General features: G+C 33.2%; 1 protein-coding gene and 1 long non-coding RNA gene across 2 annotated transcripts in view; one reads left to right on the top strand and one right to left on the bottom strand.

Annotated features, from left to right (window-relative positions):
* The window catches only part of LOC136840316 (uncharacterized), a 315,086-nt gene that overhangs the window by 127,574 nt on the left and 172,388 nt on the right, over window positions 1-15,124 (bottom strand). The window lies entirely within an intron of this gene.
* The window catches only part of LOC136840313 (uncharacterized), a 256,437-nt gene that overhangs the window by 239,003 nt on the left and 2,310 nt on the right, over window positions 1-15,124 (top strand). Inside the window, exon 3 of the mRNA XM_067107012.1 lies at window positions 12,387-12,503. Coding sequence (XP_066963113.1) covers window positions 12,387-12,503 — 117 coding nt within the window. The remainder of the gene's footprint in view (window positions 1-12,386; window positions 12,504-15,124) is intronic.

Genomic DNA, 15,124 nt, shown 5'->3' with positions numbered 1-15,124 from the left:
TGGACTAACTGATAAATTGGTTAAGTAAATAAATATTTACTTATTTATTTATTACTCTATTTATTTATTTCTTGGACTAGCTGATAAATTGGTTAAGTTAATAAATATCTAATTATATATTTGCTAAAGTTTTTTCATCTATCCATTATGCATTATAATATAAACCCATCAACGTCGATTTTCAGCATTTAATATCTTGAACAAGCTAATTAAATATATATATATATATATATATATATATATATATATATATATATATATATATATATATATATATATATATATATTAGTGTTAATATTCATTTCCATCTTCATTTTCGTTATTTATCGATTTTTTTAATTAATTTTTTGAATGATGACAATAAACAAAATCATTTTTTTGGGTAATTCATATTTTATTTTAAAGAATACAATATTCTCCCCAATAAATTTTCAATTAAAAGATAATTGTGTAATTATAATTATATATTCATTTCTGTATTTATGCATTTATTTAAATTGCTTTATGTATTTGCTTGCTTGCTTATTTATCCTGTCGATTCATTTAATTACCCGTTCAATCATTTACTCATTAATAAACTCAATAAAGGATTTATTTTCCAGTGTGATCCTAAATACAAAGAAAAAAAAAACGTGAAACGTGAGAAAGTTTCTAAAGGAACTGAGAGACAAGGAGGATCTTTTTTTCTATTCCTCTGAAAAAAAAAAAAAAGACTTTACATCGACTGACATAAGACTACAAATCTGCAAATTTGTTTCGCCAGAAAACTTAATATGGAAATCAAGACCAACTTCTTCTCGACAGATCTTAAAAACTACCGAGGCTAGAGGGCTGCAAATTGGTATGTCGATCATCCACCCTCCAATCATCAAACGTATAAAATTGCAGCCCTCTAGCCACAGTGGTTTTTATTCTATTTAAGGTTAAAGTTAACAGTAATCGTGCGTCTGGCGAAGATATAGGCCAGGACACCACCGGGCCGTGGGTAGAGTTTCAAGGGCCGCGGCTCATACAGCATTGTACTGCGACCACCGAAAGATAGATCTGTTTTCGGTGGCCTTGATTATACGCTGTAGTGGCTGTACAGAAAACTCGATTACGCCGAAGAAACGGGCGCATTTTTTACTTGTTCTTTCCCATGAACTGATCCTAATTTTCAGAAAAGCTTTGAATGCGAGCCAGAATTACAATTTTGTTTTGCCTAAGCTTTCAATGAAACTCAATATACCAACTTCTATATTGTGAAGTTTATAGTATTCAATATAATTTTTTTATAATATTAAATATGATTTTTTTCTTTTCCCACCAATTCGTCCCAAGTTTGACGAACTGACGTCAGCCATTTGTTCCTCATTCTGAGAAAATAGTCCTCAAAGATTTTGATATAATTCAGAGCTTCTAATTAATTCAACTTCTGAGGACATTTCGCTGGGAAATATAACAGTTGAACTTTTGATATGTTATAGAATATATAAAAAAAAGAATGAGACACTTTTACTGGAAAACTCGAAAATTTTTTTAAAAATGGGATAAGCCAGTCTGTCAAGAAAGGGACGAATTGGCCCTACTTTTAAGAAAATTTGAAATGCAAAGCAGATTCTGTTAGGCTTTGCATAACAGTACAAGCCATCAGTTGATCTTACTTTCAAGAAAAGGTGAAATGCAAGCCACATTTTGTCAGGCTTTACATAACAGTACAAGCCATCAATTGATCCTACTTTTAAGAAACTGAAATGCAAGCTAAATTTTGTTAGGCTTTGCATAATAGTACAAGCCATCAACTGATGCTACTTTCAAGAAAAGTTTGAACACAAGCCAGATTTTGTTAGGCTTTGCATAACAATACAAACCATCAATTGACTGAATGTATACGCAGTGTAAATCATGTTCCAAAATGATATATCAGTATATTATTATTATTATTATTATTATTATTATATTATTATTATTATTATTATTATTATTATTATTATTATTATTATTATTATTATTAAAGTAGTTTAACATATATCAGTATAGATAAGAGACTGACATTCTGTGTAATGTATATATTCTTGCATGTCAAATATTGTTTAACGAATACATTAGCAAACAGACTGAATTCTGTCATACTATTTTTAGGTGATCGTGACATACAGTTTACTTATAGAAAAACATGAAAACTAAACAATTCCAAGCCACAGCATGCAGATTCTAAACTAACCTGAAGGCTCTCAAGCAAAACTAAGTACATTTGTCAAAAGAAATTTAAGTTACAAGTAAATATGCTGGATAATCATGGGGTGGTTATGCTTCAACAGGCATACTGTGTACAGTATAGCCTTGCATTTACGAGTGGGATATATTTCTAACCCATGAACATACACGGAAGACTTTTTTTTAAACTACATGACAAGAATAAATTCAAGAACACAGACACCAAATATTTGCAGCTCAGTATAACGTACAAACATAATACGCAGGCGGGTAAACCCAGATACTGTAGAACCGATAATATTTCACACCAGAAACTGTCAAGCTATTTTTGAATGCTCAACAAATACTGTTGAGCAATGCATAAACATACTAGTTTAATAATGCAAGGTTATTCATTAGCATACATACAAAATTACATTCTCTTTTTTTTTTTAGACCTGAAGATGGGATTTGTATCCCGAAACGTTGGTAATGAAAATGAATCAATTTACAACTGTTAATGCCTAGGTTTCTGCCTGCCATACTGTCCTTATTCAAAATACTTTTAAACTGCATGCAAAACATACACACGAATCCTGTCAAGTTATGCAAAATTGGCACATCAGTTGCCGTCATCCTATCTATACTAATATATAGATTTTACTGTCAATCTATTATTTGATAAAACATCTAGTAATGCCAGTTAATAGATTAAATACTCTGAAATTAGTTGGACTGTGGAACCTCCCAACTGAGGATGTCGTGCAATTGGAACTTCTTCAGAAGTTCAAGACAAATGCAATGCATTACTGCCCTAATACTATTCTTCTTGCATTTTTATACATTTTTATCTGTTTACCTATTTAATAGTTTTTTTTTAAGAAGTGGATATCTTCTCTCTGTATTTCCCTTTACTTCCTCTTACTTCTTCCTAATGAACATCATCATATTCTTTGGAAGCTTGAATTTCAAGTCAATGGACCATTTGGTGGTGGGTTTGTTCCATATGAATACGTTTCATCTACTGAATAATAATAATAATAATAATAATAATAATAATAATAATAATACATCCCACATACTTTCAGTATCTACAGAAACATACACACCAACTTTTGTCAAGTTATACAACAACCTATCCAATAAACATCAAATGGTGACCTATTTTTGTCAAGCAATGCACAAATGTAGTAACAAAATATCGTTCATCTTTGAACACCAATAATATCATAAATCAGCAAACCTAAACCAAGGCTGGACTGTCCACCACAAATCCCCCTAACTCATAAGACCTAATTACCAGATGACTTTCCCAGAATGTAATGAATTGTTATTCTGGACGAGGTGCAATTTTGTCCTTGGCGAGGTCCAATTTTGGTCCTTGGCGAGGTCCAATTTTGGTCCTTGACGAGGTCCAATTTTGGTCCTTGACGAGGTTCAATTTTGGTCCTCGTCGAGGTCCAATTTTGGTCCTTGACGAGGTCAATTTTGGTCCTTGACGAGGTCCAATTTTGGCCCTTGGCGAGGTCCAATTTTGGTCCTTGTCGAGGTCCAATTTTGGTCCTCGACGAGGTCCAATTTTGGTCCTTGACGAGGTCCAATTTTGGTCCTCGGTGGTCCAATTTTGGTCCTTGACGAGGTCCAATTTTGGTCCTTGACGAGGTCCAATTTTGGTCCTTGACGAGGTCCAATTTTGGTCCTCGGATGTCCAATTTTCGTCCTGGCGAGGTCAAATTTTGGTCGTTGTCGAGGTCCAATTTTGGTCCTTGTCGAGGTACAATTTTGTCCTCGGAGGTCAATTTTGGTCCTTGACGAGGTCCAATTTTGGTCCTTGACGAGGTCCAATTTTGGTCCTTGTCGAGGTCCAATTTTGGTCCTCGGAGGTCCAATTTTGGTCCTTGACGAGGTCCAATTTTGGTCCATGACGAGGTCCAATTTTTGTCCCTGGCGAGGTCCAATTTTGGTCCTTGGCGAGGTCCAATTTTGGTCCTTGAAATGGTCCAATTTTAGCAACATTCACGAAAAAATCAGCACAACTTTTCACTCAATTCTGATTTTAAATAACAAGCATACAGATATAATTATACCTGTTATTACACATAAATGTACAGGTTCATTTCTTGTAAGCTATATATAGAAATAAATAAATATTGTTGTAGAAATATACATAAAATATACAACAAAAAATGAGAGCTATTTGTAAACATTCACACCTAAAGCCAGTTTGGCTCAAAGAAAAGAAAAAAATACAATTCATTTGTTTGTAATTTATATATAGAAAAAATAAATGCACAACGGTGTAGAAATATACATAAAATATATAACAAAAATGAGAGCGATTATTAAACTTAATGCCAGTTAAAAAAAAAAAAATACACATCAAAAAATAAATTCCGGAACTTTCATCCCGTTATCCTGCCACTTTCTTCACAATGAAAGCCCTCCAGCTTTCATCATTCATGAGTATTTCGCTACTTTCATCGCGCTATGAAACTTTTCATGGATCAAAACACTTTTGGAACTTAAATCACGCGATGAAAGTTCTATAACCTTTTATCACAACTTCAAATCAATTCATAACTTACGTCAGTTATTTTAAAAAATCTAATAGTTTCGTTAAATATTATGGGAAAGATATTTGTAAGTGTATGTATATATGTATGTATGTATATATATATATATATATATATATATATATATATATATATATATATATAATATATATCTTCAAAATCTAAAAGTATATATATGAAGTTTCATATAAATTAGATTAGAAGTTTCAATGAAACAACAAAACACATATAATAATTTAGTACGTAAATGAAAATATTTCCAGATTATCAACAAAAGAAAAATTCCTACGTTTTGGTGACTGGTCTATCAGTTATTCCTGGCTAAATATTATTCTTCCCAAACTATGGCAATGCGTAAAGTCATCAGAATAGAATAGCAGAATTGAATGATATTAGGATTCTGAGCCCATTTTATGACATTAATTCGAAAGCATGACCGTCAAGTACAATATTTTCCAGAAGGTGATAGTCAATGATAATTGTTTGCATATAAAAATTGCTTAATTAGACAATCTGAACTACAACTCAGTGTGGCTTCGTTTGTCAAATTCAAAACGAAAATTCCTGGCCCATGCACCCTTTCACCATATGCCCAAAATTGTCCACTTTAAAAGGTGCATTCCGAATAATATGCATATGACATTAAAAATCCCTTTTTTCTTCCATATCAGTACATAAACTTTCTGTGGTCACAATTCCCCCCCTCCCCGAAACTCTAAAATTCCCCACTAGGGGGGAATTCGGCCCCTGGTTGAAAAACACTGGTTTAGAGACTGATAAAAAATAAATGTATTTCATAAAAATTGTTATTAAAAATATTATCAAAATTATAAGAAAATTTTTTACCTTAGCTAACTCATAATTAAAGAAGAAAAGATTCTAACTTGTTCAGGAATATCTACTGAATTTTATTTTTATCTTAAAATAAAATAACTTGGTAATAAAGGATACAAAGCTACCAATGACTAACTCATCTTAAGAAGAACTTAAGAAAAACCTAATCATTAATAAAATAAAACCCATTTTAGTTTATATTCTCAGTTTATTACATCATATAATTTCTTTTTTATATTGTCATCTTCCTTGACCTATGGTTTCGATTTGGTATATGTTAATCTTTGATCCATTTAGAAATATTTATATTCGCCTTTATTTTTTTTTTCAAGAATCCTTACTCATGATGACATTGATTGTTGCACATGTATACATTATTGCACAGGTTAAAATCAAAAGGTTTATATATGTGTGCATATATATATATATATATATATATATATATATATATATATATATATATACATATATATATATATATATATATACACATATACAATATGTATGTATATATATACATGTGAGGATATATGGAAAATGCTTACTGTATATATATAAGAAGAATAAATGGGTAACTGTAAATAGTTATATTAAGAATATATATATGTATATAAACATATAATAAATATATATATAAATTAATACATACATATAAACATATATATAAATATATATATATATATATATATATATATATATATATATATATATATATATATATATATATATATATATGGCGTCATAACCGTTTTTGCATGCAATATCTCAAACTATGTATCACCACTGGCTCTTGCTGAAAAGGTTCGAACTATAAACGCCTGGTGTGAGACCCTATGAAATATGACCAATCAACGGACCCCATGTATACAAATTATTATTATTATTATTATTATTATTATTATTATTATTATTATTATTATTATTATTATTATTATATTTCGGTAGATGAAACCTATTCATATGGAACAAGCCCACCAAAGGGGCCACTGACTCGAAGTTCAAGCTTCTAAAGTATATTGGCTTCAACCTCCTACCACAGCAGACCCTACACTGCAGCAGTAACTGATCATGGGGGAGACGCGAACCCGCTGCATCCGAGTAGCATGCCACGACACTAACTGCTATACCAGCCGATCAGCTAAATCAATCAAAAGAATTCCTGGTTCTCTATCATGATCAGTTACTGTTGCAGTTTGGGGGGTTCTGCTGCAGTGGGAGGTTGAAACCAACACATTCTTTGGAAGCTTGAATTTTAAATTAGCGGTTCCTCTGGTTTACTTGTTCAATGTGAATAGGTTTCATCTACTGAATAAAATAAAATAAATTTTATGAACTCATATATATCATCTAATGTCACTGTTAGTTATTAAAATTCTTTATGGGCAAATATTTGATAATATTTAGTGCAGTTATGAGGTTCAACGACGCATGCTATGATTCATATGTTAACTTTCGTCTGTATTTTACAAGGTTTGGTAACCCATTTGTTATCAAGCTTATAAATATTCTGCTAGAGTTTATACACATCATGTCATATCCTATTGTTCAAATGACAATACATTCAGCAAGGCAATATCACTTTGACAATGGGAACCTTTCAAAAGATCCGTTTGATGTAAATCATTTGTTCTCGACAATGGACAAACGTTGTATCGATTCTGTTCGATGCATAACAGAAGTTTAGCTCATTTGAATGCAGTGGCAATTTGCGTGTGTTCGTAGGCACTATGAAACATTTTTCTCCAGTAGTAGTGAATTGTTAATGAGTTATCTCACGTTTTTTTTTTTATTGTGACGTAGGCCTGGCGTCACTTGTGGAGGGAAATTCATTTAGGCTTCTCTATACGTGATACTTTCCTTTTTCGTGGGATATATCTAGCTATCTATATATATGTATTGTGTGTGTGTGCGTATGTATGTATGTATGTTTTTGTATATATATATATATATATATATATATATATATATATATATATATATATATATATATATATATATATATATATATATATATATATATATGTGTGTGTGTGTGTGTGTGTATGTGTGTGTGTGTGTGTGTGTGTTCGTGTGTGTGCTGTTTTGTCTCTACACGAAAAACTTACCAATTCATCATAGTGGCATTTGAAAAACAATCTAGTTACGTATTTTATCGAATCGTCCACCCACTTCTGGAGTCTTGAAAAGGATAATTGACTGAATGCGAAGGGTGGAACTGATATATAATTGAGCCACTGGGCACAAAAGCCTATGGGATTCACTTGAACAAATGTGGAGAGAGAGAGAGAGAGAGAGAGAGAGAGAGAGAGAGAGAGAGAGAGAGAGAGAGAGAGGGGGAAGGGGTTGATTATCATCTTATGCAAAAGCCAAGGAATGAAATTAGTACCATGGAAATATTGTTAGTACATTTGTATAATAGTTTGAAGAAGAACAAATATTGCATGCATATTTATATCCGTCACTTACTTCAGTGTATATATATATATATATATATATATATATATATATATATATATATATATATATATATATATATATATATATATATATATATATATATATATACTATATATATATATATATATATATATAATATATATATATATATATATACTGCTACCTATCACACAGATTAACTTTTAATTATAGAGTATTATTCGGTAACGTTACAATCTACAAAATACTGAAGGTAGCTTGGGGGTTCATACCCCTTATTTTATTTATAGAGAAGCATTACAATCATCGCAGTTAGATGTATAAGACATTTTGTAGTTTAATTAAAACCCAAAGCAAGCTTTCTTCAAACTTTGGGGAATGTCAATGTCCATTTTAATCTTCTAGTGACTAAATATTCTGTTTTTATTGACAAGCTGATCTGATATTCAGGCAACCTTGGGAGAAGTGCACAAAAATTACCTACAATGTCGTGGTATGAACACCATTTCCTGTTGGCATGATCAATTAACATGAGATCTCAAAACCTAAGTTTTGTTCAAGGGAACCGTATCATGCAAACTGGCTTTCATGCGAGGGAATGCATCACTACCCTAACACAGTTCTCCGTGGATTTTAATAATTTACTTACATTTCTATTTGGTTATTTATTAATCTATTTATCTTTTTATCTAATAACTGATCTCTTCTTTCTGTATTTCCCATCACCACCTGTTACTTCTATCCAATGAACATCATAATATTCTTCGGAAGCTTGAATTTCAAGTCAGTGGCCCCTTTGGTGGGCTTGGTCCATATGAATAGTGTTCGTCTAATGAATAATAATAATAATAATAATAATAATAATAATAATAATAATAATAATAATAATAATAATAATAATAATAATAATAATAATAATAATAATCAAATTTTAGGTGAAATGTTTCCTAGAACAAATATATTGATCATGTTCGTTTGCCCTTTGTTTGTAAAAGAGAATAAAAAAAAAGTGGGGTCTCTTAAGCAAATACTGTGCTTACGTATAAGCTTTTGGTACAGCTAGTGTCCTTACAAAGGGATTGAAGGAGGTTCCTGGTAAGTTTATATATAGGTATATGTGTGTGTTTGATTTTACAATACAGAGAGAGACTGCGAGAGAGAGAGAGAGAGAGAACGCTTTCTAAATAACTGTGTGCATGTATAATCAAGCTGTTAATCATTTCAAGTTTACATACACAACTATTTATGTGTGAGCAGAATCTTGTCAAGTATGCATGCTCCTATCCATCCCTGCTTCATAATATATTGAGCCCTCTAAAAGACCATCTGATATCATTCTGTTTAAAATATAAATATATATATATATATATATATATATATATATATATATATATATATATATATATATATATATATATATATATATATATATATATATATACTGTATATGTATATATATATCTATATATATATATATATATATATATATATATATATATATATATATATATATATATATATATATATATATATATATATATATACTGTATATGTATATATATATCTACATATATATATATATATATATATATATATATATATATATATATATATATATATATATATATATATATAAATATATATATATATATATATATATATATATATATATGTGTAATGAATGGTAGATACGAACTGCTGAAACGACCAAGGACCCATGACTAAGACTGCTACTGATATCGATGTGAAAAAGCTGTGGTAAATAAATAGGAAGAAAAATAAATAACCAACGATAAAGATATACATTTAACCCAAATCTCCGGATCGACGATAACTACATCGAGTGTCTCCGTCAATGGCAAAAGGTTTTCCCCTATCTGCTACTAATGCTGCTCGTCCCCCAAACGTTTTCCCTATCTACTACTACCACTGCCCTTCTCCCAAAAGTTTTCCCCATCTACTATTACTTCTGTCCCTCCCCCAAAAGTTTTCCCTATCCACTACTACTTACCCTTCCCAGCTTTCCCTGTCTACTGTTACTACTACCCTTCTCCCAAAAGTTTTCCCTATCTACTACTACTACTGCCCTTCCCCCAAAAGTTTTCCCTATCTACTATTACTTCTGCCCTTCCCCAAAAGTTTTCCCTATCTACTACTACTACTGCCCTTCCCCAAAAGTTTTCCCTATCTACTATTACTACTGCCCTCCCGCAAAAGTTTTCCCTATCTACTATTACTACTGCCCTCCCGCAAAAGTTTTCCCTGTCTACTATTACTACTGCCCTTCCCCCAAAAGTTTTCCCTATCTACTATTACTACTGCCCTCCCGCAAAAGTTTTCCCTATCTACTACTACTACTGCCCTTCCCCAAAAGTTTTCCCTATCTACTATTACTTCTACCCTGCCCCCAAAAGTTATCCCTATCTACTACTACTTCTGCCCTTCCCCAAAATGTTTTCCCTATCTACTACTACTGCCCTTCCCCCAAATGTTTTCTCTATCTACTACTTCTGCCCTTCTCCCAAAAGCTTTCCCTATCTGCTACTACTGCCCTTCCCCAAAAGTTTTCCCTATTTACTACTTCTGCCCTTTCCCCAAAAGTTATCCCTATCTACTACTACTGCTCTTCCCATAAAAGTATTCCCTTACCCCCTTCCCCAAAAGTTTTCCTATCTACTAATACTGCTCTTCCCACAAAGGTTATCCTATCTACTATTACTTCTCCCACAAAAGTTATCCCTATCTACTACTACTGCTCTCCCACAAAAGTTATCCCTATATACTACTACTGCTCTTCCCACAAATGTTATCCCTATCTACTACTTCTGCCCTTTCCCCAAATGTTTTCTATCTACTGCTGCCCTTTCCCAAAAAGTTATCCCTATCTACTATCTACTTCCCCCAAAAGTTTTTCCTGTCTACTACTACTGCTCTTCCCACAAAAGTTATCCCTATCTACTACTTCTGCCCTTTCCCCAAAAGTTTTCCCTATCTACTGTACTACTACTGCTCTTCCCACAAAATTTATCCTTATCTACTACTACTGCTCTTTCCACAACAGTTATCCCTATCTACTACTTCTGCCCTTCCCCCAAAAGTTTTCCTTATCCACTACTACTGCTCTCCCACTAAAGTTATCCCTATCTACTACTCTTCCCACAAAAAGTTATCCCTATCTACTACTTCTGCCCTTTCCCCAAAAGTTTTCCCTATCTACTACTACTGTTCTTCCCCTAAAAATTTATCCCTATCTACTACTACTGCTCTTCCCCCAAATTTATCCCTATCTACTACTACTGCTCTTCCCATAAAAGTATTCCCTATCTACTAATTCTGCCCTTCCCCCCAAAGTTTTCCTTATCTACTACTACTGCCCTTCCCCAAAAGTTTTCCCTATCTACTACTACTGCTCTTCCCACAAAAGTTATCCCTATCTACTACTTCTACCTTCCCGAAAAGGTTTTCCCTATCTACTGCTACGACCTTAGCCCAAAAGTTTTCTGCTACCCTTCCCCCAAAAGTTTTCCCTATCTACTACTTCTGCCCTTCCCCAAAAGTTTTCCTTGTCTGCTCTTACTAATACCCTTCCCACAATAGCTTTCCATATCTACTACTACTACTGCCCTTCTCCCAAAAGTTTTCCCTGTCTATTACTACTACTACTGCCCCTCTCCCAAAAGTTTTCCCTATCCACTACTACTACTGCCCTTCTCTCAAAAGTTTTCCCTGTCTATTACTACTGCCATCCTTCCCACAAAAGTTTTCCCTATCTACTACTACTGTTGCTCTTTGCCCAAAAGTTTTCCGTAGCTGCTACTTCTGCCCTTCCCTCAAAAGTTTTCCCTATCTACTACTACTACTACTGCCCTTCCTCCCAATGTTTCCCTATCTACTACTACTGCCCTTCTTCCAGAAATTTTCCTTATCTACTACTTCTGCCCTTCCCCAAAAGTTTTCCCTATCTACTGTACTGCTTTTGCCCTTCCCCCAAATGTTTTCCCTATACACTCTATATTAACCTTCTCCCAAAAGCTTTCCCTATATACTTCTACCGCCTTCCCTCAAAAGCTTTCCCTATCTACTACTACTACTACTACTACTGTCCTTCCACCGTGATCTTCCCACTAACTCTCTGTCACAGCCAACTTCCATCAACATCAAAAATACTTTCGCGAACATCGAAATGGTATCCATCTCCTCCTTGTCTTCCTCCTCCTCTTATCTTCGGCCTTCCTAAGGGCCACTCCTTCTTTCTCCGTCGTGGATTCTGCAGGCAAAGAAGATTTGCCTGAAGGCCCCACTTTTTTTCATGTGTCTCGGTCCAAGCAACCAGGCTACGACCCTCTCTCCCCCCAACCCCCCAACAGGTGTGCCAGGAAGCGGTGCCCGAGGAGGCAAGGCTGGAAAGGGCGCCGGAGGCGGGGTAGGACGGTATGGGTACCGAGGCATCAACAACGTCGGCAGCTATGAGATGACATGGGAAGGTGAGCTGCGTCTTTTTTAAAGGTCTTCACTGGGTCATTCCAGACTTCATATTACAAACACACCAGATCTTCAATGGGTCATTCCAGACTTCATATTATAAATACACCAGATCTTCACTGGGTCATTCCAGGCTTCATATTATAAACACAGCAGGTCTTTAACAGGTCATTCCAGACTTCATATTATAAACACACCGGATCTTCACTGGGTCATTCCAGACTTCATGTTACAAACACACCAGGTCCTCACTGGGTCATTCCAGACTTCATATTACAAACAAACCAGGTCTTCACTGGGTAATTCCAGACTTCATGTTACAAACACACCAGGTGTTCACTGAGTCATTCCAGACTTCATATTACAAACACACCAGGTCTTCAATAGGTCATTCCAGACTTCATATTACAAACACACCAGGTCTTCACTGGGTCATTCCAGACTTCATATTACAAACAAACCAGGACTTCACTGGGTCATTCCAGACTTCATGTCACAAACACACCAGGTATTCACTGAGTCATTCCAGACTTCATATTACAAACACACCAGGTATTCACTGGGTCATTCCAGACTTCATATTACAAACACACCAGGTCTTCAATAGGTCATTCCAGACTTCATATTACAAACACACCAGGTATTCACTGGGTCATTCCAGACTTCATATTACAAACACACCAGGTTTTCACTGGGCCATTCCAGACTTCCTATTACAAACACACCAAATCCTCACTGGGTTATTCCAGACTTCATATTATAAACACACCAGGCCTTCACTGGGTCATTCCAGACTTCCTATTGCAAACACACCAAATCCTCACTGGGTCATTCCAGACTTCATATTATAAACACACCAGGCCTTCACTGGGTCATTCCAGACTTCATATTATAAACACATCAGGCCTTCACTGGGTCATTCCAGACTTCATATTATAAACACATCAGGTCTTCAATAGGTCATTCCAGACTTCATATTACATACACACCAGATCTTCACTGGGTCATTCCAGACTTCACATTATAAACACACCAGATCTTCACTGAGTGATGCCTGACTGCATATTATACACGCACGATTTATTATACATACATAATTCATAATTCAAATATTAGAAGAATCATAACCACTAAATTCACAGCACGAACAGCGTTTAATGATAAGTCACCCAAACACAAATATAAGATTTGCATTTAAGTGCATTGCTTAACATAAGAAATATTATTTGACATACAATACACACAAGTACACATACATATATATATATATATATATATATATATATATATATATATATATATATATATATATATATATATATATATATATATATATATATATATATATATAAGCCATTGTATATATATAGTTTTGGAATAATATATACTTCGTTTGTGTTGACATAAAACATTGATTTATGCAGCTAGGCAGACTTTCACTGAGTTTTTGAAAATGTTTTTAGGTTTCGTTGTGGTATTTATTTCTTAGTGTTGCTACAGCACATAATTTAAAATCCATACACTTAGATGGAGTTCTGTTCGAAATTTCTATCTGGCGCCAACAATTCATGTAAGAGAAAGAAATCTTTAATCTTTCTTTTCATTGTTGATAAATACATATGTGAACAGTTTTCATTTCTACAGGTTTTTGAAAACTTCACATTAAAAATAATTCTGATTGAATAATAGTCTACATATTGTAGATGTAAAAAATCCTACTCTTACTATTTAAAGTTCATTCCAAATGTAAATTTTATTCAATAAAACTGTCCAATTTACACTTAAGCAAAAAAAGAGAAAAATGTCTAGACTGAAAAATATCCCTTTTTCGCTTCGCCCTTTGAAGTGAATTTCTAAACTTCATTTGATAATGCAAGCGCAATAACAAAATGTTTTTAAATACCATTTTGTTCTGAAAATTAAGCAGTAAAAAGAAATATAATGAAACAATTGTAGTGATGAGAATGTAATGCTCAAATTAAAACAATTTACAATCATACTCTATCGCAACCCAAGGGTTATTATCAGGTGTTATTAGCTTATATTTTAATTTAAACTGATATGCAGATTAAATACATCACATCCCATGAACTTTCATTTTGCTTACTTTCTGAAACGCTAGTTCTTATGAGCATCTAATGAAAATAAAGATTGATTCCCAGGAAAAATTTATAGGCATAAAATCAATCTTTTCTATAACCATGTAATATACTTTAATATCTTTTTGTTCAAAATAGTTACGCTACCTCAGAGTAAATAAAGTTTGAGGAAAATTAGTTATAAGTTAATTTACAAAAACAATCATCTACAGAAATCATTTAGTACTTTGGTACTACAAATCTTACACGCCTAACTGTAAACATTCAATACAACATTTCTCATGATCTTCAAGAGTTTTTACGGTGTTAGAATATTCAGTTTTATCTCATGCTCATTCACTTAAACAACAGCTTCAGGGAAGCACAACCCACACTAAATATAAGCCTTGTAACAATCACCTAGCTCAAATACGTTGATGGGACTTAAACGTACAGCTTTAGGGAGCCACAACCCACACTAAATATATGCCTTGTAATAATTATAGGACCCAGACATATATGAACACATATCTTAATGACATTTT

Source organism: Macrobrachium rosenbergii, chromosome 7, assembly GCF_040412425.1.
Source record: "Macrobrachium rosenbergii isolate ZJJX-2024 chromosome 7, ASM4041242v1, whole genome shotgun sequence".
In the NCBI taxonomy this organism is placed as follows: domain Eukaryota; kingdom Metazoa; phylum Arthropoda; class Malacostraca; order Decapoda; family Palaemonidae; genus Macrobrachium; species Macrobrachium rosenbergii.
Note: the sequence above shows the minus strand (reverse complement) of the source record. Positions and strands in the feature narration are given on the sequence as shown.